This window comes from Miniopterus natalensis, chromosome X, assembly GCF_054644295.1.
Source record: "Miniopterus natalensis isolate mMinNat1 chromosome X, mMinNat1.hap1, whole genome shotgun sequence".
Taxonomy (NCBI): domain Eukaryota; kingdom Metazoa; phylum Chordata; class Mammalia; order Chiroptera; family Miniopteridae; genus Miniopterus; species Miniopterus natalensis.
In genome coordinates, this window is record NC_142103.1 from 63,475,192 (window position 1) to 63,501,536 (window position 26,345).

The 26,345-nt window shown below is 38.3% G+C and overlaps 1 protein-coding gene across 1 annotated transcript in view; it reads left to right on the top strand.

The window, feature by feature from the left end:
- The window catches only part of UPRT (uracil phosphoribosyltransferase homolog), a 45,130-nt gene extending 19,092 nt beyond the window's left edge, over nucleotides 1-26,038 (top strand). Inside the window, exons 3-7 of the mRNA XM_016203898.2 lie at nucleotides 9,739-9,808; nucleotides 10,854-10,916; nucleotides 22,032-22,193; nucleotides 22,846-22,944; nucleotides 24,891-26,038. Of these exons, the coding sequence (XP_016059384.2) occupies nucleotides 9,739-9,808; nucleotides 10,854-10,916; nucleotides 22,032-22,193; nucleotides 22,846-22,944; nucleotides 24,891-24,997 (501 nt within the window). The 3' untranslated portion in view covers nucleotides 24,998-26,038. The remainder of the gene's footprint in view (nucleotides 1-9,738; nucleotides 9,809-10,853; nucleotides 10,917-22,031; nucleotides 22,194-22,845; nucleotides 22,945-24,890) is intronic.
- The last annotated feature ends 307 nt before the right edge of the window (nucleotides 26,039-26,345 follow it).

The window sequence follows — 26,345 nt, forward strand, 5'->3', positions numbered from 1 at the left end:
TTCTCTGACTGGCTTATTTTGCTTAGGATAATCCTTTCCAGTTCCCTCTCTCAGGGGGTAAGAGATCCTTCTTTTTTACAGCTGCATAGAATTCCATGGTGTAAATGTACCACAGTGTTTTTATCCACTCATCTAATGATGGGCACTTGGGCTGTTTCCAGATCTTAGCTTTTGTAAATTGCGTTGCTATGAACATAGGGGTACATAAATTTTTCTTGCTTGGTATTTTGGGTTTTTTAGGATATATTCCTAGAAGTGTGATCACTGGGTCAAATGGCAGTTTCATATTTAATTTTTTGAGGAACCTCCATACTGTTTTCCATAGTGGCTGAACCAGTCTGCATTCCCACCAGCAGTGTACTAGGGTTTCCTTTTCTCTGCATCTTCGCCAGCACGTGTCATTTGTTGATTTGTTAATGGCAGCCATCCTGGCAGGTGTGAGGGGATATCTCATTGTGTTTTTAATTTGCACCTCTGATGATTAATGACTTTGAGCATTTTTTCATGTCTCTTGGCTATCTGTATGCCCTCTTTAGAGAAGCATCTATTTAGATCCTTTGCCCATTTCTTAATTGGATTGTTTGTCTTCCTCTTGTTGAGTTATATGAATGAGCCTCTTTTTTTATGTAGTCCCATTTGCTTATTTTCTCCTTTGTTTTCATTGCCCTAGGAGATGTATTAGCAAACATACTGCTATGAGACATGACTGAGATTTTGCTGCCTATAGTTTCTTCTAGGATTTTTATGGTTTCACAACTTATATTTAAGTCTTTTATCCATTTTTGAGCTTATTCTTGTATATGGTGTAAGTTGGCGGTCTAGTTTCATTTTTGTGCATTTACCTGTCAATTTTCCCAACACCATTTATTGAAGGGACTGTTTTTACTCCACTGTATGCTCTTGCCTCCATTGTCAAATATTAATTGAGCATAATGGCTTGGGTCCATTTCTGGGTTCTCTACTCTATTCCATTGATTATATGCCTGTTCTTGTGCCATTACCAGGCTGTTTTAATTACAGTGGCTTTGTAGTATAACTTGATATCTGGTATTGTGATCCCTCCAACTTTGTTCTTTCTTCTTAAGATTGCCATTGCTATTCGAGGTCTTTTTTGGTTCCATATAAATTTTTGAAGTAGGTTTCATTGATCTTTTGTATTGTTTCTTTAGTCACTATGTCATGTATTTCTCCTCTGATTTTAATTATTTCCTTCCCTCTACTTACTCTGGGATTTTCTTGTCGTTCTCTAAGTCTATAAATTGCAGGGTCAGATAGTTTATTAAAAGTTTTTCTTGTTTTTTCACGTAGACCTGTCGTGCTATGAATTTCCCTCTCAAGACTGCTTTCTCTGTGTCCTATATATTTTGGGTTGCTTGTGTTCATTTTCATTTGTTTCCAGGAAGTTTTTAATTTAATCCTTGAAGTCATTGGTAAACCCATTCATTGTTTGAACATGCCATTGAGCCTCCACGTGCTTGAATATTTTTGAGTGATTTTGCTCTTGTTGATTTCTAATTTCATGCCATTGTGATCTCAGAGTCATATCCGAGATATGATCTCAATCTTCTTGAACTTGTAGAGACTTGTTGAGTGTCCTAATATGTGGTCCATATTTGAGAATGTCCCATGTGCACTTGAGAAGAATGCATATTCCGCATCTATGGGGTAAAATGTTCTGTAAATGTCAATTAAATCCATGTGATCGAGTGTGTCTTTTAGGGACACTGATTCCATGTTGATTTTTTGTCTGGAAATCTATCCAGTGAAATCAGGGGTTGTTACAGTCCCCTACTATGACTGTATTGTTGTCAATCTCTTCCTTAAAGTTCTCCAAAAGTTTTTTTATGTATGCAGGTGTTCCTATATTGGGTGCATATACGCTTACCAGGGTTATATCATCTTTTTGGATAAATTCTTTTAGTATTATGTAGTGACCTTTATTGTCTCTCGTTATACCCTTCAGTTTGAAGTCTTATTTTGTCAAATATGAATATTGCAACCCCAGATTTTTTTATTTCCATTTCTATGGAATTTTTTTTCCATCCCTTTACTCTCATTCTGTGTGAGTCTTTTTTTCTGAGGTGGGTCTCTTGTAGACATCATATATTTAGGTCATGTTTTCTTATCCATTCAGCTACCCACTGTCTTTTGTTTGAAGTATTTAATCCATTTATATAAAGTTCTTATTGAAAGGTACGTATCTATTGCCATGCCAATTCTTCATGCCTGTTTCTCTCTCTACATATGTCTACTTCTTAGTACAGCAGTCTCTTTAACATTTCTTACAATGCTGATTTGGTGGTGATAAACTCCTTTAGCCTTTTTTTTTGTCTGGGAAGCTCTTTATTTCACCATCTATTTATTTTTTATTTTTTTATTGTTCAAAATATTACAGATGTCCCCTTTTTTCCCCATTGACCCCTTCCACCCCACACCCACTCCCTGCCCCAGGCCTCCACCACACTATTGTCTGTGTCCATGGGTTTTGCATGTATACATATAAATTCTTTGGTTAATATTTCCCCACCCACCCATCCCTGACTTCCCTCTGAGATTTGTCGATCTGTTCCATTAATCAATATCACTGAATCTATTTTGTTCATCAGTTTATTATATTCTTTAGATTCCACATATAAGTGAGGTCATCTGATATTTGTCTTTCTCTGCCTGGCTTATTTCATTTAGCATAATATTCTCCAGGTTCATCCATACTTTCCATAAGGGCATGGGATCCTTCTTCACAGCTGCATAGTATTCCATGGTGTAAATGTCCCACAGCGTTTTTATCCAGTCATCTACTGATGGGCACTTGGGCTGTTTCAAGATCTTAGCTATTGTAAATTGCACTGCTATGAACATAGGGGTGCATATATTCTTTCTGATTAGTGTTTCAGGATTCTAAGGATATATTCCTACAAGTGGGATCACTGGTTCAAAACGCAGTTCCATTTTTAATTTTCTGAGGAACCTCCATACTGTTTTCCATAGTGGCTGCACCAGTATGCATTCCCTTTAGCAATGTACCAAGGTTCCTTTTTCTCCACATCCTCACCAGCACATGTCATTTGTTGATTTGTTGATGGTAGCCATTCAGACAGGTGTGAAGTGATACCTCCTTGTGGTTTTCATTTGCATTTCTCTGATGATTATCATTTTTTCATGTCTCTTGTCCATCTGTATGTCCCCATTGGAGAAGTGTCTATTTAGGTCCTTTGCCCATTTTTTAATTGGATTGTCTTCTTGTTGTGTTGTATGAATTCTTTGTACACTTTGAATCTTATCCCCTTATCAGATACATCCTTGGCAAATATGTTTGCCTATACAGTGGGGTTTATTTGTATTTTGAGGCTGATTTCTTTTGCTGTTTTTATGGTTTCACGCTTACTTTTAAGTCTTTTATCCATTTTGATTTTATTCTTGTGTATGGAGTAAGTTAGTGATCGAGTTTCATTTTTTTGCATGTATCTGTCCAGTTTTCCCAGCACCATTTATTGAAGATACTGTCTTTACTCCATTGTATGCTCTTGACTCCTTTGTGAAATATTAACTGACCATAATGGCGTGGATCTATTTCTGGAGTCTCTGTTCTGTTGCGTTTATCTGTATGTATGGTGTTGTACCAATACCAGGCTGTTTTGATTACAAAGGCTTTGTAGTAGGTTTTGATATCCAGTGAAGTGATCTCTCCCACTCTGTTCTTTTTTCTCAAGATGGCTGCAGCTATTCGGGGTCTTTTTTGGTTCCATATAAATTTTCGAAATGTTTGTTCTAGATCTGTGAAATATGCTCTTGGTATTTTAATAGGAATTGCATTGAATGTATAGATTCCTTTGGGTAGTATGGACATTTTAATGATTTTAATTCTTACAATCCATGAACATGGTACATTCTTTCACTTGTTTATATCTTCTTCTGTTTCTTTTTTCAGTGTTCTGTAGTTTTCCGAGTACTGATCTTGTATATCCTCGGTTAAGTTTATTCCTAGGTATCTTATTTTTTAGTCACAATGGTACATGGTATTGTTTTTTTAGTTTCTCTTCCGGAGAGTTCATTGTTGTATAAAAATTTGTCGATTTTTGGGTGTTAATTTTGTATCTTGCTGTGTTGCCGAATTCATTGATCAAATCTCGTAGTACTCTGGTGGAGTCTTTAGGGTTTTCTATATACAATATCATGTCATTTGCCAGTATTAACAGTTTTACTTCCTTCTGTCCAATTTGGATACATTTTATGTTTTCTTTCTGTCTGATGGCTGTGGCAAGGACCTCCAGTACTATGTTGAATAAGAAGGGTGAAAGCAGACAACCCTGTCTTGTCCATGTTTTTAAGGGAAATGGTTGTAGTTTTTCACCGTTTAGTATAATGTAGGTAGTAGGTTTGACACACACGGCCTTTATTATGTTGAGGTATATTCCCTCTATTCCCACACTGTTGAGAGTTTTTATCAAAAATGGGTGCTGGATTTTGTTCAGAGCTTTTTCTGCATGAATTGATATGATCATTTGATTTTTGTCCTTCATTTTGTTTATGTGGTGTATCACATTTATTGATTTGTGTATATTATAGCAGCTTTGCATCCCCGGAATAAATCCCACTTGGTTGTGGTTGATATTTTTAATGTATTGTTGGGTCTGGTTTGCTATTTTTTTGTTGAGGATTTTAGCATCTATGCTCATCAGGGATATTGGCCTGTAATTCTCTTTATTTGTAGTGTCTTTATCTGGTTTGGGGATTAGGATGATGGTGGCCCCATGAAAAGAGCTTAGGAATTATTCCCTCCTCTAGAATTTTGTGGAATAGTTTGAGGACAATAGGTGTTAATTCTTTGAATGTTTGGTAAAACTCATTTGTAAATCCATCTGGTCATGGACTTTTGTTTGCTGCGAGTTTTTTTATTACTGCTTCAATTTCATTAGTTGTTATCGATCTATTCATGTTTTCTGATTCTGCTTTTGAAGAATGTATGCTTCTAGGAACTGCTCCGTTTCACTTAGGTTTCCAGTTCGTTGGCATATATTTGCTCATAATATTTTCTTACAATCCCTTGTATGATTGTTGGTTCAGTTGTTATATAGGCGCTTTCATTTCTCATTTTCTTTTTCTGGGTCCACCTCTTTGTTTCTTGGCGAATCTGGCTAAAGGTTCATCAATCTAATTTATCTTTTGAAAAAACCAGCTCTTGGTTTCATTGATCTTTTGTATTATTTTTTTAGTTTCTATGTCATTAATTTCTACTCTGATCTTTATTATTTCCTTTCTTCTACTTCCTCAGGGTTTTCTTGCTCTTCTCTTTCTAATTGTTTTAATTGTTTTCTTAGGTGGTTTATTAGAGCTTTTTCTGTTTTGAGAGATATGCCTGTCATGCTATGTACTTTCCCCTCAGGACTGTTTTCGCTGTGTCCAGGACTGTTTTCTGTTATTGTCTGTTTTTTTCGTTTGTTTGTTTGATTTCCAGTAAGTTTTTTATTTCTTCCTTGATCACATTGGTAACCCATTCATTGTTTAATAACCTCCTTTTTAGCCTCCATGTATTTGAATACTTTTCAGTCTTTTTATAGTGGTTGATTTCTATTCTCATGCTATTATGATATGATATGATGCTTGAACTTCTGGAGACTTGTCTTCTGCCTTAACATGTGGACTACTTTTGATAATGTTCCATGTGCACTTGAGTAGAATGTGTATTCTGCTTCTTTAGGATGAAATGTTCTGTTAATGTCAATTAAATCCATTAGATACAGTGTGTTATTTAAGGTCTCTGTTTCCCTGTTGATTTTTTGTTTTGATAATCTGTCTAATGATGACAGTGGGGTGTTTAAGTCCCCAATCTGATTGTGTTGCTATCTATCTCCCTCTTAAATTCCACTAAGAAATTTTTTATATATCTAGGTGCTCCAATATTGGTGCATATATATTTATAGGGTTAATTCCTCCTGTTGGATTTATCCCTTTAGCATTATGTAGTCACCTTCTTTGTTTCTTGTCATGGTGTTGATTTTGAAGTCTATTTTGTTTTAAGTAAGTACTGCTACTCTAGCTTTTTTTTCATTTCCGTTTGCATGGAATATATTTTTCCATCCCTTCACTTTCAGCTTCAGGGAGGACTCACGGAGATCAACTGTAGACAGCATATATTTGGATCCTTTTGTTTTTTTATCCATTCAGCTACCTCATGTCTTTTGATTTGAGCAGTTAATCCATTTACATTTAAGGTTGTTATTATTATTACTTTTTATATTATATCTTTATTGATTTCAGAGAAAGGAAAAGAGAGAGGGAGAGAGAGAGAGGGAGGGAGGGAGGGAAACATCGATGATGAGAGATTCATTGATCGGCTGCCTCCTGCAAGCCCCTGACTGGGGATCAAGCCCGCAACCTGGGCACGTGCCCCAACCAGGAATCGAATCTCGACCTCCTGGATCCTAGGTTGATGCTCAACTGCTGAACCTTGCCTGGCCCGGCTAATGTTGTTATTGATAAATATATACTTACTTAATGCTATTTTCCCCTTTACCTTGATGTACCTTTCTCTCAATATTCATTCTTCTTCTTAAAGCAGTCCTTTGAGAATTTATTTCAATGCTGGTTTGGTGGTACTGAACTCCTTTATCCTTCCTTTGTCTGGGAAGCTCTTTATTTCACCTTCAATTTTAAATGATAGCCTTCCCGAATAAAGCAGTCTTGGTTGCAGGTTCTTGCTTTCATTACCTTGAGAACTTCATGCCACTCCCTTTGGGCTTGAAGTGTTTGTGTCGAGAAATCTGATTTCAGCTTTATGGGGGCTCCCTGGTAGGTCACTGCTTGTCTCTTGCAGCCGTTGATATTCTCTCTTTGTCCTTAACATTTACCATTTTAATTATGATGTGTCTTGGAGTGGGTGTCTTTGGGTTCCTCTTGTTTAGAATCCTCTTTTCTTCCTGAACTTGTTTGGCTCTCTCCTTCACCAGGTTAAGTAAGTTTTCTGTCATTATTTCTTCCACCAGGTTCTCTATTCCTTGCTGACTTTCCTCCCCATCTGGGACCACTATGATGCAAATGTTGTTTTCCTTCATGTTGTCCCAAAGTTCCCTTAAACTATCCTCATGCTCTTTAACTGTTTTTTTTCTTTTGGGTGCTCTTATTGAGCATCAAATGCTTTCTGGGTTTCTACACAATGCTTTACAGGAAAGCATAGGGTCCCTGTAGGTGGCTGGTGAGAGGAGCCCTCTACTCCTATCTTATTTGGAAGCCACACCTTTTGGAACAACCTTTCCTGGGGTCAGCACTTGAAGTGAAAGTCCCCTCTCCGGACTACCACCATTAGGCTCATTGTTTCACTGACAAGGTGTAGTCTCCTCCTCACAGCCACACTACTTCCCTGCATCCCCTTGCATATGCTCTCCTTCCCTTCTCCTCTGTTGTGCGTTTGAGATCACAGCTTTTGGATGCCAGGCCACAATCCCAAGGGATGAAACCTTTGTAGCCTCTAAACCTTGAGCCTCGCAACCCAGCACTGGCTTCAAGGGGGTCTTCCCCTTTTTATGTGCTCCCCTCTCTTACCAGACTACTGTTTCTTTTGTGCTCCTTACTCAAAATATTTCCACTCATATTTTTTTTCTAAGCTGTTTACGTAGTATTTTAGTGACAAATCCAGTCTGTGGTTGGGAGCAAAGGCTCTCTGCTTCTTGTAGAGTGCCGCCATCTTCCCTCCTCTCACCTTCTGTTTTGTATGATAGCCCACCTTGATAGAGTATTCATGGTTTCATATCCTTCCTTTGCATTACCTTGAATACTTCATGGCGTTCCCTTCTGGCCCGTAGTTTCTGATGAGAAATCAGGTGATAGAACAATGGCGGCATATTGAGTGGAATCTACACTGGGACTCTTCCAGGATGAAATGGGAATTATAACTGAAATATAGGTAAACCACATAGAATAATCAACTGAAGACTATTTGGAGAGCTCCCTGTCTGTGGGCGCCCAGCCAGCCCTCTCCTGCCTCCGCATTTCCTACCAGTCTCTATGCATTCTCTGCTTTAGGTCCTTGGTTATGAAGGGTTTCTCCAGCTAGTCTTCAGTTGAGTTTTCTCAATGGTTTTTCTATATTTTAGATGTAATTTCCGTTTGGCTCTGGGAGAGTATCAGCGTAACTTCCACTTAATCTGCCGCCATCTTGGAATCTGGCATAACACATATTAAATTTGGAATGATACAGAGAAGAAAAACATGGTCCCCACATATGTGTAAGAATGTATGTAGCATCACTGTTCATAGAGCAAAAATCCACTCCTGGGACCCATTCCCTGTCTTCTTTTGCCTTTCTTATGCTTCTTTTCTACAGAAAATAGGAGTTAAGTTTCTGCTTATTATAAAATCTTTGCCTAGAAGATCAGGCAGCATATCTCAATCAAAGGAGATAATACCAAGGGCAAAACTCACCTGAAGGGATGATAATTGGGTCCTCTCTCTTCTCTGCAATTGGCTGTGTAGGTCCTGATATTGGGAGGTGGGTGGTAGAGGATCTGTGTGGTTGTGGTAGGGTCTGAAGCTGTTTAGGTTTCTAGTGTTGAGGATTTCTAGTACACTGTCTCTTCTAGGATAAAGATCCCATTATAGTTGACATTAATTCTATCATGAATTTATCAGGATTGGCTTCCCTGGCACTCAGATCTTGTATTCTTTGTATTTTAGTCACCCTTCTTCCGGTTTTATGTTCTTGTATAAGGCTTGGACACACAAATTTCAGTCTCAGGGTTTCAGAAGTAAGATTCTTTAGAGGAATGTTTCTAGGAGGAGATCTTGGCTCTTCAAAATCAAAGACCCTCTTCTTCCCTTGCAATTTTCTCATAACAATTTGCAATTTGCTCGTGGTTAGAAGTAAGTGTGCACACGCACAGTATTCATGAGGTTCCTGTACCCTCTGTGTGGTGCTGCAGGCTGACAAAGTACTGACTCATTTAGCATTGATCATTTTTTTGACAACAGTCAAAAAAACAGAAGACGGGCCTGCCGTCTCTCCCTGCTGTTCCTGATTTTCAGTCAGTAATGTACTCTTGATTGTAGAAAATGTACATTGCAAGGCTCAGCACTGCCTTTATGGTAGTAGACTCCAGGTGCTCATAGGAAGGAATACCATGTCTGGTTTTGGGAGGCTGTTTCTTGTAGTTATGATGGATTCTTTCTTCTGTACCACACATTAAGATCATTAGGAGCCTTTGTTGTTTAGCTGAGAAGCCCCAGTACTTCCACCTGCTTCCTACCATTCATTGGTTTAACCCTATCCACTCATTTATTTCTTACTAAGAAGTTTCAGGCTTTATTTGCACTTTGGTGGGCCGTGTTAAAAACAATCTAACTAAACAATATCAAAGTACCGAACAAGACAAAGAAGTTCCCTCAGGGTACTATTTCCAGAGTAACCAGAAGTTTATTACTTCCAAGGCTGTCTATCATGACTCTTGTCACTTACTGTAGTTTTACATCTCTTTGAATATAGCCTGAATTGACTGAATGAGAATCATAAGGCATACTTGAGTTTTTTATTTTTTGGCAATCAGGTGCTTAACTAAGAGTTAAGCAGCCTGGCATTTGGATCGATCTCTGTATCTGACACATGATAGGGGCCCCCTTCCTTCCTCCATGAGTAAAATCCTTGCTTAGTGTGTTACTGAATTTTTCCTAGTGTTCAGCCCTGGAAGCTAACAAGTAATGTATGAATCTTAGCAGATTTTCATCTTATTATTTCATTTTACTTTCTAGATCAGACTTGTTGTGGAAGAGGGATTGAATCAGCTGCCATATAAAGAATGCATGGTGACAACTCCAACAGGTAACCGGAGCTATTACTGTCATATTTTTCTCATAAAAATTCTGAGTTAAAATTTCGGGGAAATGGCAAGAAAGCAATCTGCATAAATTAGTATGCAGAATGTGGAGTCTAGGTGGAGCTGTTCTTTTAAACAGCTTAATAAACCTAGAGACATTTAGTGAAGAAATTTATATGGATGACTTTTTGTTAATGGCTTGCTTGTCAATTCAAATTAAAGATGAATAAATGTTCTTCTCCATGCCGGTGATGCTTTTGATGACAGCTCACTGGGACCAGAGTTAAGAATTACTGGCAGTATATCTTCACCTCTGTGAGGAAGCAAATGGGTGGGCTGGTCTGGCATTCAAACTCCAAATAAAAGGGTGAAAAGTAAAAAAGAAAACAAAAACTAAAAATGATGAGAATTGGAGAACGTGCTTTGTAGTACTCAAACAGAAAGCAGCCAAAGATCTGTGTTTCAGGGATTTGAAACTATGATTTTGTTTTTTAGTAAATAATGGAAGCTGTTCTATTCAAAGTTTGATACTTTAAATTGGGAGCTGAGTTTACTGCATAATTGAAATAAATTCGGGATGAGACCAAGAGTTGAATCTATCTTGGTAACTACTTCAATCTCTTTCTTTTGCTTTTTAAGGCAGAATGGAGGTTCATAAAAGGGACAGAATGAGAAAGCTCTCTGCTGTGGCTTACATTGGGAGCTAGTTTGAATTGATGGTGTTTATAGCATTCTCCAAGTGCAGTAATTCTCTGAATTCAATTTGAGAAATATGTTTATGAATATCATGCTATCATATGTTCTGTTCCCACTTGATGAATGAAGTCCACCTCTCCCAATTATCCACACAAGTTTCTTATGAAGAATTAAGAAATAACTATGAAACATCTTGATTCTTTGCATTACTTTCACAGGGAACATAAGACATTATATAGTGTGTCTGGACAAGGGTTGCTCAGTACCCATCTACTTTAAATAATAGGCACTTTATAAAATAAGTAGGTTGTTCCAATGATGAAAGATACATTCTTTGGATTTGTTTTTCAACAGGGTACAAATATGAAGGAGTGAAATTTGAGAAGGGAAACTGTGGCGTCAGCATAATGAGAAGCGGTAGGTTCTCATATGTGTGATACTGTTTTTGCATGCATAGAAACAGTTGTTTCCCAGGAGAGAAGTGAGCTTGCCTGTCATAATTACAGCCTGCTTTAGCTTAAATCTCACTACCTGTGTTGTTTATCCTCATGGTGAATTGGAACTGTGGCATGTGTGTTACTGAGTTTGGCTAGTTTTAACAGCAGAGCATCTTTCCTAGTGGCCTGACCCATGGGCAAGACAGCTGGTGGGAATGCAGACTGGTGCGGCCAGTATGGAAAACAGTATGGAGTTGCCTCAAAAAATTAAAGATGGGACATCCATTTGACCCAGTGATTCCACTTCTATGAATATATTCTAAGAAACCCAAAACACCAATCAGAGGGAATATATGCACCCCTATGTTCCTAGCAGCGCAATTTACAATAGCTAAGATCTGGAAATAGCCCAAGTGCCCATCAGTAGATGAATGGATTATAAAGCTGTAGGAAATTTATACCATGGAATTCTATGCAACTGTGAAAAAGAAGGATCTCTTGCCGTTTGAGAGAGCATGGATCGACCTGGAGATGATTATGCTAAGCAAAATAAGCCAGTCAGAGAAAGACAAATATCACATGATCTCACTTATATGTGGGATCTAATGAACACAGTAAACTGATGAATAAAGTAGAACCAGAGGCATGGATACATGGAACAGACTGATAAATCTCAGAGGGGTAAGGGGTAGGAGGGACGGGGAGAGATTAACCAAAGAACTTACATGCATATATGCATTGCCCGTGGACACAGACAATAGGGTGGTGAAGGCCTGGGGCAGGGTGGGAGCCGGGTGGGGTGGGGCAAGGGGTAAAAAGAGGGAGATATCTGTAGTACTCTCAACAGTAAATATTTTAAAAAAAGATTTAAAGGAGGATAGGAGGATGCGATAATGTGTCTTGGGGAGAACAGGGCAGCTTGAAGACTGAGGGAATATGGCGAAAGTTCAGGCCTGCAGACCTCTGCATACCTGTCTGGAGAAAATATTTGTTCTGTTTTTATTTCTTTTGAGCTGGACTGAATGACCTGTTTGATAATTTTAGTTTTATATTAGATGAGTATGTGACCATGTAAGCAAAAGCACTTAACTGTCATTAACTCTAGGTATTTCCAGTTGCTGGTCACATAAATTTTGTATTGTGTTTGATTCCAACTGATTACCCTTCTAAAGTAACCGTTGTGCAGCAAAACCAAATGCCTATAATTAGAACCTATATGTGTTATATAGGGATGATTATTTCTATTCAGCAACTTAATTATTTTTTTGCACAAGATCCAGGGTACAGTGGGAACCCCATTTGCTTGCACTGGAAACAGATGGACTATTAATTTCTTTAAAACATATAAACATTCTCTTTTCTCCTTATGTTCTGTTTGTGAATAACAGAATACTTGAAGTAAAATAGGAGCTTTAAGATCCCTTTGCATTAGAAGGTAGCTCTTAAACACTGATAGGTTTTCAAGACAATATTGTTCAACATTTTATTTATTTATTTATTTTAATTTATCTTTATTGTTGAAACTATTATAGGTATCCCCTCTTTTCCTCCGTTGACCCCTTCCACCTCAAGCCCTCCCTCCTCAGGCCATCACCACACTATTGTCTGTGTCCATGGGTTATGCATATAAGTTCTTTGATTAATCTCTCCCCAACCAATCCCCCACCTTGCCATTCCCTCTGAGATTCATCAGTCTGTTGCATGCTTCTATGTCTTTGGATCTATTTTGTTCATCCCTTTATTTTATTCATTAGTTTCAACATATGAGTCAGATCATGTGATATTTGTTTTTCTCTGACTGGCTTATTTCACTTTGAGTAATACTTTCTAGTTCCATCCATGCTGTCTCAACGGGCAAGAGATCGTTTTTTTTTACAGCTACATAGAATTCCATGCTATAAATGTACCACAACTTTTTTATCCGCTCATCTACTGATGGGCACTTGGGCTGTTTCCAGATCTTAACTATTGCAAGTAATGCTGCTATGAACGTTGGGGTGCATACATTCTTTCTGATTGGTGTTTCAGAATTCTTAGAAGTGTGATCACTGGGTCAAATGGCTGTTCCACCTTTCATTTTTTGAGGCAACTCCATACTGTTTTCCATAGTGGCTGCAGCAGTCTGCATTCCCACCAGCAGTGTACTAGGGTTCCCATTTCTCAACATCCTTGCTAGCACTTGTCATTTGTTGATTTGTTGATGGTAGCCATTCTGACAGCCATTCTGTGGTATTAATTTGCATCTCTGCTGATTAGTGACTTTTAGCATTTTTTCATATGTCTCTTGGCCATCTATATATCCACTTAGGAGAAGTATCTATTAAGGTCCTTTGCCCATTTTTTAATTGGATTATTTGTCTTCCTTTTCTTTCTTTTTTTTAAATTTATCTTTATTGTTGAAAGTATTACAGGTGTTCCATTTTTCCCCCCAATTGACCCCCTCCACCTCGCTCCCACCCCATCCCCAGGCTTTCACCCCATCATTGTCTGTGTCCATGGGTTATGCATATATGAATTTTCCTTCTTTGGTTAATTTCTTCCCACCCTCCAACCCCCTTCTCTCTTCCCTCTGAAATATGATCATCTGTTACATGCGTCAATGTCTCTGGATCTATTTAGTTCATCAGATTCTTTTGTTCATTAGCTTCTTGTTAAAGACCCTGCAACATTTCCTGTAGTTGCTGGTTTGGTGGTAATGAAATCCTTTAGCTTTTCCTTGTCTGAAAAGCTCTTTATCTGACCTTCAATTCTAAATGATAGCTTTGCTGGGTAGAGTAATCTTGGCTGTAGTTCCATGTTTTTCCTCACTGTGAATATTTCTTTTTCTTTTTTCTTTTTTTTAAAATATATCTTTATTGATTTCAGAGAGAGGAAGGGAGAGGGAGAGAGAGATAGAAACATCAATGATGAGAGAGTCATTGATCGGCTGCAACCCGCAACCCATGCATGTGCCCTGACCGGGAATCGCACCCTGATCACCTGGATCCTAGGTCCATGCTCAAGCTCTGAGCCACGCCCGGCTGGGCTGAATATTTCTTGCCACTCCCTTCTGGCCTGCAAAGTTTCTGTTGAGAAATCAGCTGACAGTCGTATGGGTGCTCCCTTGTAGGTAACTAATTGCTTTTCTCTTGCTGCTTTTAAGATTCTCTCTTTGTCTTTAACCTTTGGCATTTTAATTATGATGTGTCTTGCTGTGGGCCTCTTTGGATTCCTCTTGTTTGGGGCCCTCTGTGCTTCCTGGACTTGTAAGTCTTTTTCTTTCCCCAGGTAGGGGAAGTTTTATGTAATTATTTTTTCAAATAGGTTTTCAATTTCTTGCTCTCTTTCCTCTCCTTCTGGCACCCCAATAATATGAATGATGGGCCTCTTGAAATTGTCCCAGAGGCTCCGTATGCTATCTTCATATTTCTAGATTCTTTTTTTTTTTTTGCTCTCTGGTTGGGTGTTTTTGTTTCTTCATGTTCCAAATTGCTGATTTGATTCTCAGCGTCCTCTACTCTACTGTTGATTCCCTGTAAATTATTCTTCATTTCAGTTCATGTGGCCTTCATTTCAAATTGGTACTTTATTATGTCATTGATTTTCTCAATTATTTTCTTCATACTCTTACTAATATCCTTGAGCATCCTTATAACCATGATTCTGAACTCTGTATCTGTTAGCTTGCTTGGATCTATTTCATTTAGTTCCTTTTCTAGAGATTTCTTCTGTTCTTTCCTTTGTGACATGTTTCTTTGCCTCCACATTTTGGCTGCTTCCAGGTATTTGTTTCTATGTATTAGGTAGAGCTGCTATGTCTCCTGGAATTTGTAGAGTGGCTTTGTGTAGTAGGTGTCCTGTAGGGTCCAGTGGCTCAGCCTCCCCAGTCACCTGAGTTGGGCCTTCTAGGTGCTCCCCTGTGTGGGCTGTGTGCACTGCCCTGTTGTAGTTCAGCCTTGGTTGCTGTTGGTGTCACTGGGAGGAATTGACCTCCAGGCCAATCAGCTGTGAGGACCAGCTGTCAATACAGCCAGAGAGCTGCTGTGGTGCAGACACCCCTGTGGAGCAGGATTTTCTTCAGTGGAGCTTTGGTGTTCACCAAGTGCGCCCCTTGAGTGTGTCACTCGTGGATGTGGTAGGGTTGTTGTCCAGCATGGTCGAGTCTGACCACCCAGTGCACTGTCTCTGTGGGCTCCAGTGAGGTGCAAAGTCAGCCTCTGCCAGTGCCTTGCCCAGGGCCACCCATCATGAGCTGCACAGCAAACCGTAGTTGGCTGCTACTTGTGCTGGGCTTGGAGGTGTCCAGGAGAGGCCAAGCTGTGAGCCAATGCAGGCTGCTGCCAGTATCAGGCCTAGGGCCACTTATGAAGCCGTGTGGGGCACACTTTTAGGAAAGTCCTAAGCATGAGACTCGAGAGGCCACGTTTACAGAAAAGCCACTGGAAATGATCCTGCAAGTAGGGAGGGGCGGGGCCCCCAGGAATCACCAGGGCGGTTCCAAAGGTTTGGGTCAGGTGCTGGTGATTCAAATATGGCACCTGCCTGCCGGCTGTTTGTGGAGAGGACTCGCCAAAAGAGCAATGGCCTCTGCCAGCTCTTCTGCCTGGGAGAAAGCTACCCTTCCACCTCTCTCCTGGATTTCAGGCAGGTTAATTTCTTCCCAAGTGTCCCAGGTTTCTTTCAAGCTGGTTCCCGGCGCTGGGGCTCAGACGGAGCTTGTCTGAGTGATTCCATGCGCCCACCCTTTAAGAGGAGCTGCCTGGGGCTTCCACAGCCTCTGCGACCCTCAGGGACAGTCCCCGCTGGTTTCACAGTCCGGAGTTGTGGGAACATCTCTTCACAGTCCTGGAGCCCTGGGCTGGGGCCTGCTGTGGGGCTGGGACCCCTCACTCCTCCGGAAGACCCCCACCTCCGAGATGTCCCTCCCAGGTTTCAACTGTGGCACCAGGTGTGGGCCCGCGACCGCATCTCCGCGATTCAGCCCAGATCCGCCTGCGTCTCTGCCCCTCCTATTGCTCTCCATGCTCTTTCAGTTCCCTGGTTGTAGGGCTTCTGTTCAGCCACATTTCAGGAGGCTCTGAGTGATGGTTGTTCCGTGTTTTGGTTGTGATTTTGATGTGTTTGCGGGAGGCAGTGGGTTCAGCTGTTACCTACGCCGCCATCCTACTTCCTTTTCTAAAGTTGTATGATTTCCTTATATGTTTTGGAAATTAACCTTTTATTACATGTATCATTGACAAATATGTTCTCCCATACAGTGGGCTCCCCTTTCATTTTGTTGATGGTTTCTTTTGCTATGCAGATGCTTTTTATTTTGACGTAGTCCCATTTGTTTATTTTCTCTTTTGTTTCCCTTGCCCTAGAAAATGTATGAACAAACATATTGCTATGAGAGACACCTGAGATTTTGCTTCCTATTGTTCTTCTAAGATTTTTATGGTTTTATGACTTACATTTAAGTCTTTTATACATTTTGAGTTTATTCTTGTGTATGGTGTGAGTTGGTAGATTAGTTTCATATTTTGACATGTACCTGTCCAATTTTCCCAGCACTATTTATTGAAGAGACTATCTTTACTCCAGCATATGTTCTTTCCTCCTTTGTCAAATATTAATTGAACGTTACGGCTTGGGTTGATTTCTGGGTTCTCTGTTCTGTTCCACTGATCTATATGTCTGTTCTTGTGCCAGTACCAGGCTGTTTTTATTACAGTGGCTTTGTGTTGTATAACTTAATATCTGGTCTTATCATCCCTCCAACTTTGTTCTTTCTTAAGAATGCTGTGGCTATTTTGCGTCTTTTTGCTTCTATATAAATTTTTGGAGTGTTTGTTCTAAATCTGTGAAGTGTGCCGTAGTTATTATAATAGGGATTGCTTTGAATTTATAGATTGCTTTGGGTAGTATGGACATTTTAATGTTGTTAATTCTACCAATCCAGGAATATGGTATATTCTTCCACTTGTTTATGTCTTCCTCTGTCTCTTTTTTTAATGTCCTGTAGTTTTCCGAGAACAGGTCTTTTGCCTCCTTGGTTAAGTTTATTCCCAATGGTAAATGGAACTATTTTTTAATTTCTCTTTTTGAAAATTCATTATTGCTGTATAAAAATACCATAGATTTCTGGGTATAAATTTTGTATCCTGCTACGTTACTGAATTCAGTTATTAAATCTAGTAGTTTTTTGGTGGACTCTCTAGGGTTTTCTATGTACAGTATAATGTCATCTGTGAATAATAACAGTTTTACTTCCTCCTTTCCAAATTGGATGCCTTTTATTTTTTCTTCTTGTCTGATCACCGTGGCTAAGACTTCTGGTACTATGTTGAATAAGGATAGTGAAGACAGACACCCATATCTTGTTCCAGTTCTTAGGGGAAATGGTTTTAATTTTTTGCCCGAGTATGATGTTGACTGTATATTTGTATATATGGCCTTTATTATGTTGAAGTATGATCCTTTTGTGCCCACTTTGCTGAGAGTTTTTATCAGAAATGGTTGATGATTTTTTTCAAATGCTTTTTCTGCATCTGTTGATATGATCATGTGATTTTTGTCTTTCAGTTTGTTTATGTGATGTATCACATTTATTAATTTGTGCATGTTGTACCAGCCTTGCATGCCTGGAATAAATCCCACTTGGTTATGATGTATGATCTTTTTAATATTTTCCAGGATCCAATTTGGTAATATTTTGTTGAGGATTTTAGCATCTATGTTCATCAAGGATATTGGCCTGTAATTCTCTTTCTTTATTAGTGCCTTTATCTAGTTTTGGAGTTAGGATAATGCTTGCCGCATAAAAAGAGCTTGGAAGTGTTCATTCCTCTTGGATGTTTTGGAATAGTTTGAGGAGTTTACATGTTAGTTCTTTGAATGTTTGGAAAAACTCCCCTGTGAATCCGTCTGGACCAGGGCTTTCGTTTTTTTGGAGTGTTTTAATTACTGCGTCAATTGCATCAGTTGTTATTGGTCTATTCAGGTTTTCTGATTCTTCCTGATTCAGTTTTGGAAGACTGTATTTTTCTACAAATTTGTCCATTTTGTCCACAATTTCTTGTTTTTTGAGGTAGGGCTGTAGTGCTATGAACTTCCCTCTTAGGACTGTTTTTACTGTGTCCCATAGATTTGGGTTGCTTTGTGCTCATTTTAATTTGTTTCCAGGTAGTTTTTTATTTCTTCCATGATCTCATTGGTAACCATGCTATTTAGCCTCCATGTGTTTGAATGGTTTTGAGTGTTTTTATTGTAGTTGATTTCTAATTTTATGCCATTGTGATTTGAGAAGGTCCTTGATATAATTTCAGTCTTCTTGAACTTGTAGATTCTTGTTTTGTGTGTTAACAGGTGGTCTTTGAGAGTTTCCCATGTGCACTTTAGAAGAATGTATACTCTGCAGCTTTTGGGCGAAATGTTCTGTAAATGTCGATTAAATCCATCTGATCTAGTTCGTAATTTACAGTCATTGTTTTATGTTGATTTTTTTTGTCTGGAAGATCCATCCAGTAATGTCACTGAGGTGTTAAAATACCCTACTGTGACTGTATTCGTGTCAGTTTCTTTCTTAAGTACTCCAGAAGGTTTTTTAATATATATATTTAGGTGATTCTATATTGGGTACACATATGTTTACCAGGGTTATAGCCTCTTGTTGGATCAATCCCTGTAGTATTATGTAGTGACCTTCATTGTGTCTTGGGATCGCCTTCATTTTGAAGTCTATTTTGTCAGATATGAGTATTGGTACCCCTGCATTTTTTCATTTCTATTTGCATGGAAATTTTTTTCCCATTCCTTTGCTCTCGTCCTGTGTTAGTCTTTTGTTTTTAGGTGGGTCTCATGTAGACAGCATGTATTTTGTCACATTTCCTTATCCATTTAGCTACCTTATGTCTTGGTGAAGCATTTAATCCGTTTACATTTAAGGTTATTATTGATAGGTACTTATTTATTGCCCTGTCAATTCTTCATGCCTACGTTTCTCTCTTTCTCTATTTCTTCTTATTATGACTGCAGTCTCTTTAACATTTCTTGCAATGCTAGTTTGGTGGTTATAAACTCTTTTAACCCTTTTTGTCTGGGAAGCTCTTTATTTCATCATCTATCTTCAATGATAGCCTTGCTGGATAGAGTATTCTTGGTTTCAGATCTTTGTTTTGCATTACCTTGAATACTTCATGCCATTCCCTTCTGGCCTGTAGAATTTTTTTTTTTTTTTTTTTAAAGATATCTTTATTGATTTCAGAGAAAGGAAAGGAGAGGGAGAGAGAGAAACATCAATGATGAGAGAGTCATTGATCGAGCCCACAACCTGGGCATGTGCCCCTACCGGGAATCAAACCCTGATCACCTGGATCCCAGGTTGATGCTCAACCGCTGAGCCACGCCCAGCTGGGCCTGGCCTGTAGAATTTCTGATGAGAAATTAGCTGATAGCTTTATTCGAACTCATTTGTAGGTCACATATTGCTTTTCTCTTGCTGCTTTTAAGATTCTCCATTTGTCCTTAATATTTAGCATTTTAATTATGATGTGTCTGAGCACGAACTTCGGGTTCTTTTTGCTTGTGACTCTCTGTGCCTCCTGTACTTGTGTGACATTTTCCTTCACCATGTTAGGGAAGTTTTCTGCCATTATTTTTTCAAACAGGTTTTCCGTGCCTTGCTCACTTTCTTCACCTTTTGATTTCCTATGATGTGGATATTGTTACATTATATATGTTTTCCCACAGCTCCCTTAAACTGTCTTTTTTTTTTCCAATTGTTTTTTTATTTTTAGTTCTCTGAGTGATTTTTTTTTCTACCCTCTTTTCTAACTCGCTGATCCAATTCTTGGCTTACTCTAAACTGCTGTTTATTCCTTCCAATATATTCTTTATTACTGGTATTTCATTCTTCATTTCCGACTGGTTATTTTTCATAGTTTCTGTAACTTTTCTCATGTTTTTGAGCATCCTTATAATTATTCTTGTTAACTCTATATTTGGTACATTGCTTATCTCCATTTCATTTACCTCTCCTTCTGGAGAATTCTCTTCTTTCATTTGGGACTTATTTTCTTTTTCTGCCCTTTTTGGCTGCTTTTTAGGGTTTGTTTCTATGTACTAAGTAGATCTCATATGACTCTTAGTCTTTTTGGAGGTCCTCTGGTTCAGGACAGTATCAGATGTTGTTTGTTACTGGCCTTGAGTAACCTGTTTAGACCTATCAGCAATTCACAGCTGTGGTCCCCTCTGCTGGGCCTTGGTGCATTTGGAAAGGACCAGGATGCCCACTGAGGTCTACTTTTCCTAGCCGCAGTTACATCAGATCAGGAAAAGACAAAGCACCCAGAAATCTGCCTCTGCCTGCAGGTTGATTTTTATTCTCAAGCTACAGACCACAGCTTAATGTGCCTCAAGCTACAGACCACAGCATTGTGGAAACTCCACAGGTTGGAGTGAGAGGTTTTCTAACAGGTGGGGCAGTTGCTCTCCCCCCAGGCAAAAGGTGCCTCACTGGCAAATGTCTACCTGAGAAATATGTCCTCTGCACTCTGGGTGAATGACTCACCATAGGAATCCAGGCAGGTGCCCTCCGAGCTATATCCCTAGAGCCAACAACTCTGGGTTCTCCTCACATAGCTGTAGTCCACTCTACCCACCCTCCTCTGGAGCCCAAGGTGAGTGGCTCCAGACAAAATTTTGTTCATTTTCCCTTTAAGATGGTGCCTGCATTTCCAGCAGTCTCTTCCTGTTAGATAAAAACCCTGCTGCTTTTCCCAGCCCATTGTTAATGTCGGCATCTTTCTCCCTTCCGGTGCTCTGGGCTGGGGAACCCAGCTTGGGATTTAGTTCCCAGAGTTCTCAGTGGGAACCGCCCACAGCTGAGATATCCCTCTGGACCTTCAGCTGCCGCCTGTGGGAGCCCAGCCAGCCCTTTAGAATCTCCACACTTCCTACCAGTCTCTATGTGGTCTCCACTTTATGTTCTTGGATGTGAGGGTGCTCCCCAGCTAGTCTTCAGTTGCAGTTGATTATTCAGGATGGTTTTTCTATGTTTTAGTTGTAATTCCTGGGAGTGTCTCAGTGTAGCTTCCACTTATTCCGCCACCATCTTGGAATCTCTTGTTCAACCTTTTAAAATTGGGTAAGACAATGTAGATAGGATTTTTAGTTAGAATTTCTTCTGTTTCAGTTCTACTCCTGCCCTAAAGGCATCAGCATGGTCCTCGGATGCCTAGTGTATACCAGATGAGCATGGGGTGATACATAGACAGCCTTGTTTTTAACCTTAAGAGCTATTGGTCAATTTTAATATATATTATAATGTGTTTCTATGTTTACAGTAGTGATAAGGTTTCTTCTTAAAGTATAGTGTAAACAAAAATGATTAAAGAAAAATATTGAGTAAATAGTAATACAAATAAAATTCTGTTGTAGCTTAAAATCATGAAGGTGGTATGACAATGATTGACTTTTGTCAAACACTTCCTTAAAAGAATTCAGACTCAGAATAGCTCCATGTTTTGAAACCAAGGGGGGGGGGGGGGCGGTGTTGTTGATTGTGGTCTCTGGGGTGAGAGGTAACAATACACTATTTTTCAATATTTGCCAGCAAAACCTTTGCCACTGAAGTCGTTGCTGGGGCTAAGTCATGTCTCCTGATGCCACCTTGATTTAAATGTATATCCTTTGGTCTGTAGCCTTCATTCTTCCATAAACCCTTTATATTTTTTTTCAGATGAAAGTAACAACTTTAAGTGGTTTAATGGCTCCCTCAAGTAATAAGAGTAAAATGTTCCTGATGTTGGAGAAGCTCAGGGAGCAGCTTAACAAAACACTTTTTTCCCCCCTGTAATCATGTAAGCATGACAGCTCTAAAATTTTCAGTACCGCAATAAAACTAGCTTATTCTAGTTTCATTGACTAGCTTTTAGCCTAGTTTCATTTACCTGCACTAAGTATAAAATATAAACGTATCAGAATTAAATCTGTTAGTTTAAGAAGAATTGCTTCCATCTTGACAATGCCCTTTTTTATATTAATAACAGTCACAAATACTGCTTTGGCCTAGTCTCAGATTTTCACTTTATCTCCCCTAACCCTTTTTTTCTTCTTTTTTATTATCATTTTCAAGGTGAGGCAATGGAACAAGGTTTACGAGATTGTTGTCGATCCATACGTATTGGAAAGATCCTGATTCAGAGTGATGAGGAGACACAGAGAGCCAAAGTATATTATGCTAAGTTCCCTCCAGACATTTATAGGAGAAAAGTCCTTCTGATGTACCCAATTCTCAGTGAGTGGCTTGAGTTTAATTTGTAACCTTTGGTTAGAATTTAAATTCAACTTAGTGCCTGCCTTCTGCATACCGTTTATAAGGTGAAACTGTTTCTAAATTTTTTTTCTTACTTGAGTTTGGAGTTACCCTGGGCAGTTCACTGGAGAATTTTATTGAGTAATAAGAGAATATACATTTGTCAAACTTTATCAATTCCAAAGAACTTCTTTCTTAAAATGAACCCATTGAAGCAAAGAATTTAATGAGGCAATATGTATAAAACACAGAAAATATATTGAAATATGTCCCCTCTGTAGCCCAATGAGTTATAGCAATAATTTTCTCAAGTGTGTATCATCTCCAGAGGTAATTTTTTTCTCATTGTATGTTTTTATCTAAGCTTACTCAGATTATACTTGGCATGGTCTCCTGGGCTTGGGTGTGGAGGATGGGTGTTAAATTTGATATCCCAAATACTGAATGAATTTTGGGCTTGTTGTGCCTTTGAAAACTGTAAAGTTTATGTTTCGTGTCCATTATTGAAAATAATGAAGCTTTGCCTAGTGGCGTCTTATGTTAGATTACTAAAGTGCCTTTACTTCAAATAAGCATCAAATACATTTTGAGATAAATGAAGTTGGCAATTTAATTGGTTGTCATTTGATTTCAGGCACTGGAAATACTGTAATTGAAGCTGTAAAGGTTCTTATAGAACATGGAGTTCAACCCAGTGTTATCATCCTACTCAGTCTGTTCTCCACTCCTCGTGGTAAGTTCAGCATGAGCCAGTAACTGGGGCTCTGGATGGTGGTCATTGGGTGGGTAAGTGTGCATCTGTCCAGCCTCTCATCCTGACAAAAAGTTCATTTGCTTCCACATTAAATCTAAACCTGATTTTTGTAGTTAAAACTTGTGTTTTTTATCTGTAAGCCTAGTGATAATATTTAACACCATGCTGATGTTGTTTAAATTCAAATGGAAAAGTATGAACTAACCCCATGGAAAGGTATTGAGATTGTTTTCTTGGTGGCTCTTTTTGCGTAAAGCAGTAAATCGCCAAAAGTTCTCTGTTTCTCCTGTTTCCTCATCTGAGCCCAAGAACTGCTCCCAAGCAGCAATAAATTAGAGATTCTAGCTAGCCCTGTGGTCTTAAGTAAGCTTTGCAGTGTGAAGCAGAGCAAAAAATTTTGAAGTTAGACTGTCTGTTCAAAGGGCCTTTTGAGAAAACTGTCTGTTCTCCACTTCCTGAGGAAGGTAAGCCTAATTTAAGACCCTACTTTTTTTTGCCTTGCAAACTAGTACAATCCTGAAAGTATGATGCATATAGAATTATGTAGCATAAGAAAAAATTTGAATGTATGTAAGTAAATGACTTACAATAAAGAAATGCTTAAACAAATATATATATTCAAAGGATGTAATATTATTTAACTGTTAAATCATGTTTTCAAAAAATAATGACATCAAAAAATCTATGTGGTGAATGTAAAAGAGCAGGATAAAAAAATAACAGCATTAAAATAGTGTTAAATGTTATTACCAAGTTCAGAAATGACTAATACAAATTATGACTATTATGACTACCAAAATCAGACTTGGATTTAACATGAAACCTAATAAATCCTTCTTCAGCAAGAGAGGCTAAACATATGCATAATACTATTTCAATTTTCATTTTAAAATACACATACAATATTAATAATAGTTATCTTAGGATGGTAGGATTCTAAGTGACTTATTTTGTTTTGAAAATTTTTTATATTTTCAAAATATTCTACAGTGAATTTTTATTTGTTTCATAATTGAAAAGAAAGAGAAATATATGGCTTCTAGTTAGGACATTTCCTCATTTCCAAAGGTTCCAAGTTTCATCCAACCCTGAATTGGCTACACAATAACCATTTTGGGAGGGCTGTGTTCAGTAGGCTATGTTCATTGATTATTTTGCTGTTTCATAATAAAAGAAATTGCCTGTAGTTCAGACATTGATGGTGACAAAGGGTGATTTGCTTGGTCATCCATTTTTATATAACAGGTGGCATTGTAAACATTGAGATAAATAATTATTGGCTTGTCTGCCTTTGGGAGTAGAAAAGAAACTGTGTTAGTTCTAATACTATACATTATAATATTATACTATTCCTTGACAGTATAGATGAAAATATCATATTCTTTGGCAGCCTTGCTATGGCTTTTTAGTTTGAGTGGAGTACTAGCTATTCTCTTTCCCTGCTCCCACACCCTCCCCTGCAAAAGCTAGAGTACTAATTTCTTAAAAGCTAGTTTGCTCTAACATAACAAAGAAGTCTTTGTACTTCTTTCACAATGTTCCAGTTGAGAAACCATCATCTTATGTATGATCCTGTTGTCAGAAAGAACTATTTTCTCTATTCCAGATGCCTTTAAAATAAAACAAAATACTCTGGCAGGGGAAAGTTGCTATAACTGAATATATTTTTCAAATCATGGGTATAAAACAGTTGACTGTAAGAATTTATTAGTGAGTGGGCGGGAGTGTAATCTGACTACTAAAGCTTTTCAGATATCAGACATTTAAAAACTAAAAGATTAACCAAGTCTCACTAGGTACTCAAAGGTCATTGCTCTGTCCTCTGTCAATATGAGTCCTAGTGACTGACCATAAAATTCCTGAATTCAAATTAATGTTACCAAAAATCCTGCATTAATAATTTTCTTCCTTTTATTTTTTTGAAGGTGCCAAATCAATCATTCAAGAGTTCCCAGAGATCACAATTTTAACTACTGAAGTTCATCCTGTTGCACCTACACATTTTGGACAAAAATACTTTGGAACAGACTAAGTTATTAAAGGAAAATTAATTATCTTGTGTAATGTTACAGTTATATTTTGAAATTCTATTTGTTTTACTGATTCACTTAAGGACTGGCAGAGAAAATTGTGTTAAAGATGCTTTGTAACTTTTGGAAGAGGGTATAGTAAAAAGAAAATGTTTGAGGTTTATTTATTTTATTTGGTTGTTTTTTGACTGTTGGCACCAAATTCAACAATGAAGCACACAACTCTTAGAAAATATTTTAATAATATCTTATTCCAATTGCTGATCCCTCATTACATTGAAACTGTCCCCTAATTTATGAACCTGTCTTTCAGCCACAAATAAACCCAAATGGGGCTAAGTTATTTGGCCCACTGTAGTTTGCATTTTGTGTAGTTTGCTTTAAGTTCTAGGGAGTTTTCATTTATGTGACTGTTTTCACCTTCCTCTACTATTTACTTCCTAGTACTATACATTCTGGTAACTTAATATCCTCACTCAATTGGCAGACCCAGGATATATATAAATTATATGTAGCTTTTCAGTCAAGCTATTATGTTCTTCCTGACTCATTTCCTACTCTGTATAGTGCTGGTGGGTGCCTTACCAAGTGTAATGCAGTGGGGGAAAAAATAGGGCATTTCCTGCAACTGGAACTGTAACATTAACTTACATAGGTCAAACTAGGGATGTCTGGATGCAGACAAGGGAGGGCTAAGTACTGTTAATGCCATCAATGTCCTAGAAAGAGTTGGGGGAGGAAAGCCTGGTTTCTTGCTGGGTTTTATGGCCAAAAATTAAATTAAAGTGCTTGATTTTTAATTTGCATGTTTCTACTAGAGGCTTTTGATTTGGAAGTTAGTTTTTTTTGCATATTTGTCAACTGTAGACAAATTAACATGGGGAAGATACCATGGTATTTTTTAAAATCCCTAAACTTTATGTATTCATATTTAGGTTTCTGAAAGGAAGATAAACCTTTTTCAAAATCGGTGTTTCTGTTTTGAAATTTGCTTGTGAAACTGTGGTCTCATTTTACATTGATATTAAAATATTTTAACAGTGGCTGCTGGCTGATTATTTGATTAATTATACTCTCTCATAGCCCCATATACCGCTTTTGTTGAATTCTGTTTAAAAGAAAAACAAAAACAGAAAACAGCAGATGGCAGTATGTTTGAAAGAACCAAAGCTGATGAAAGTCAGCAAAGATTGAGGTAAAGAAAGAAAGCTAGTGTAGAATGGAATCGACTGCATTTTCCCTTTGGAGCCTAGGCATACTAGAAGGACTTCACTATATTTTTTCTTTTATGTTTGAAGACACTGCCATAATAAAGTGAGATTAATTGATAGATTACCCATATTGTAGTTA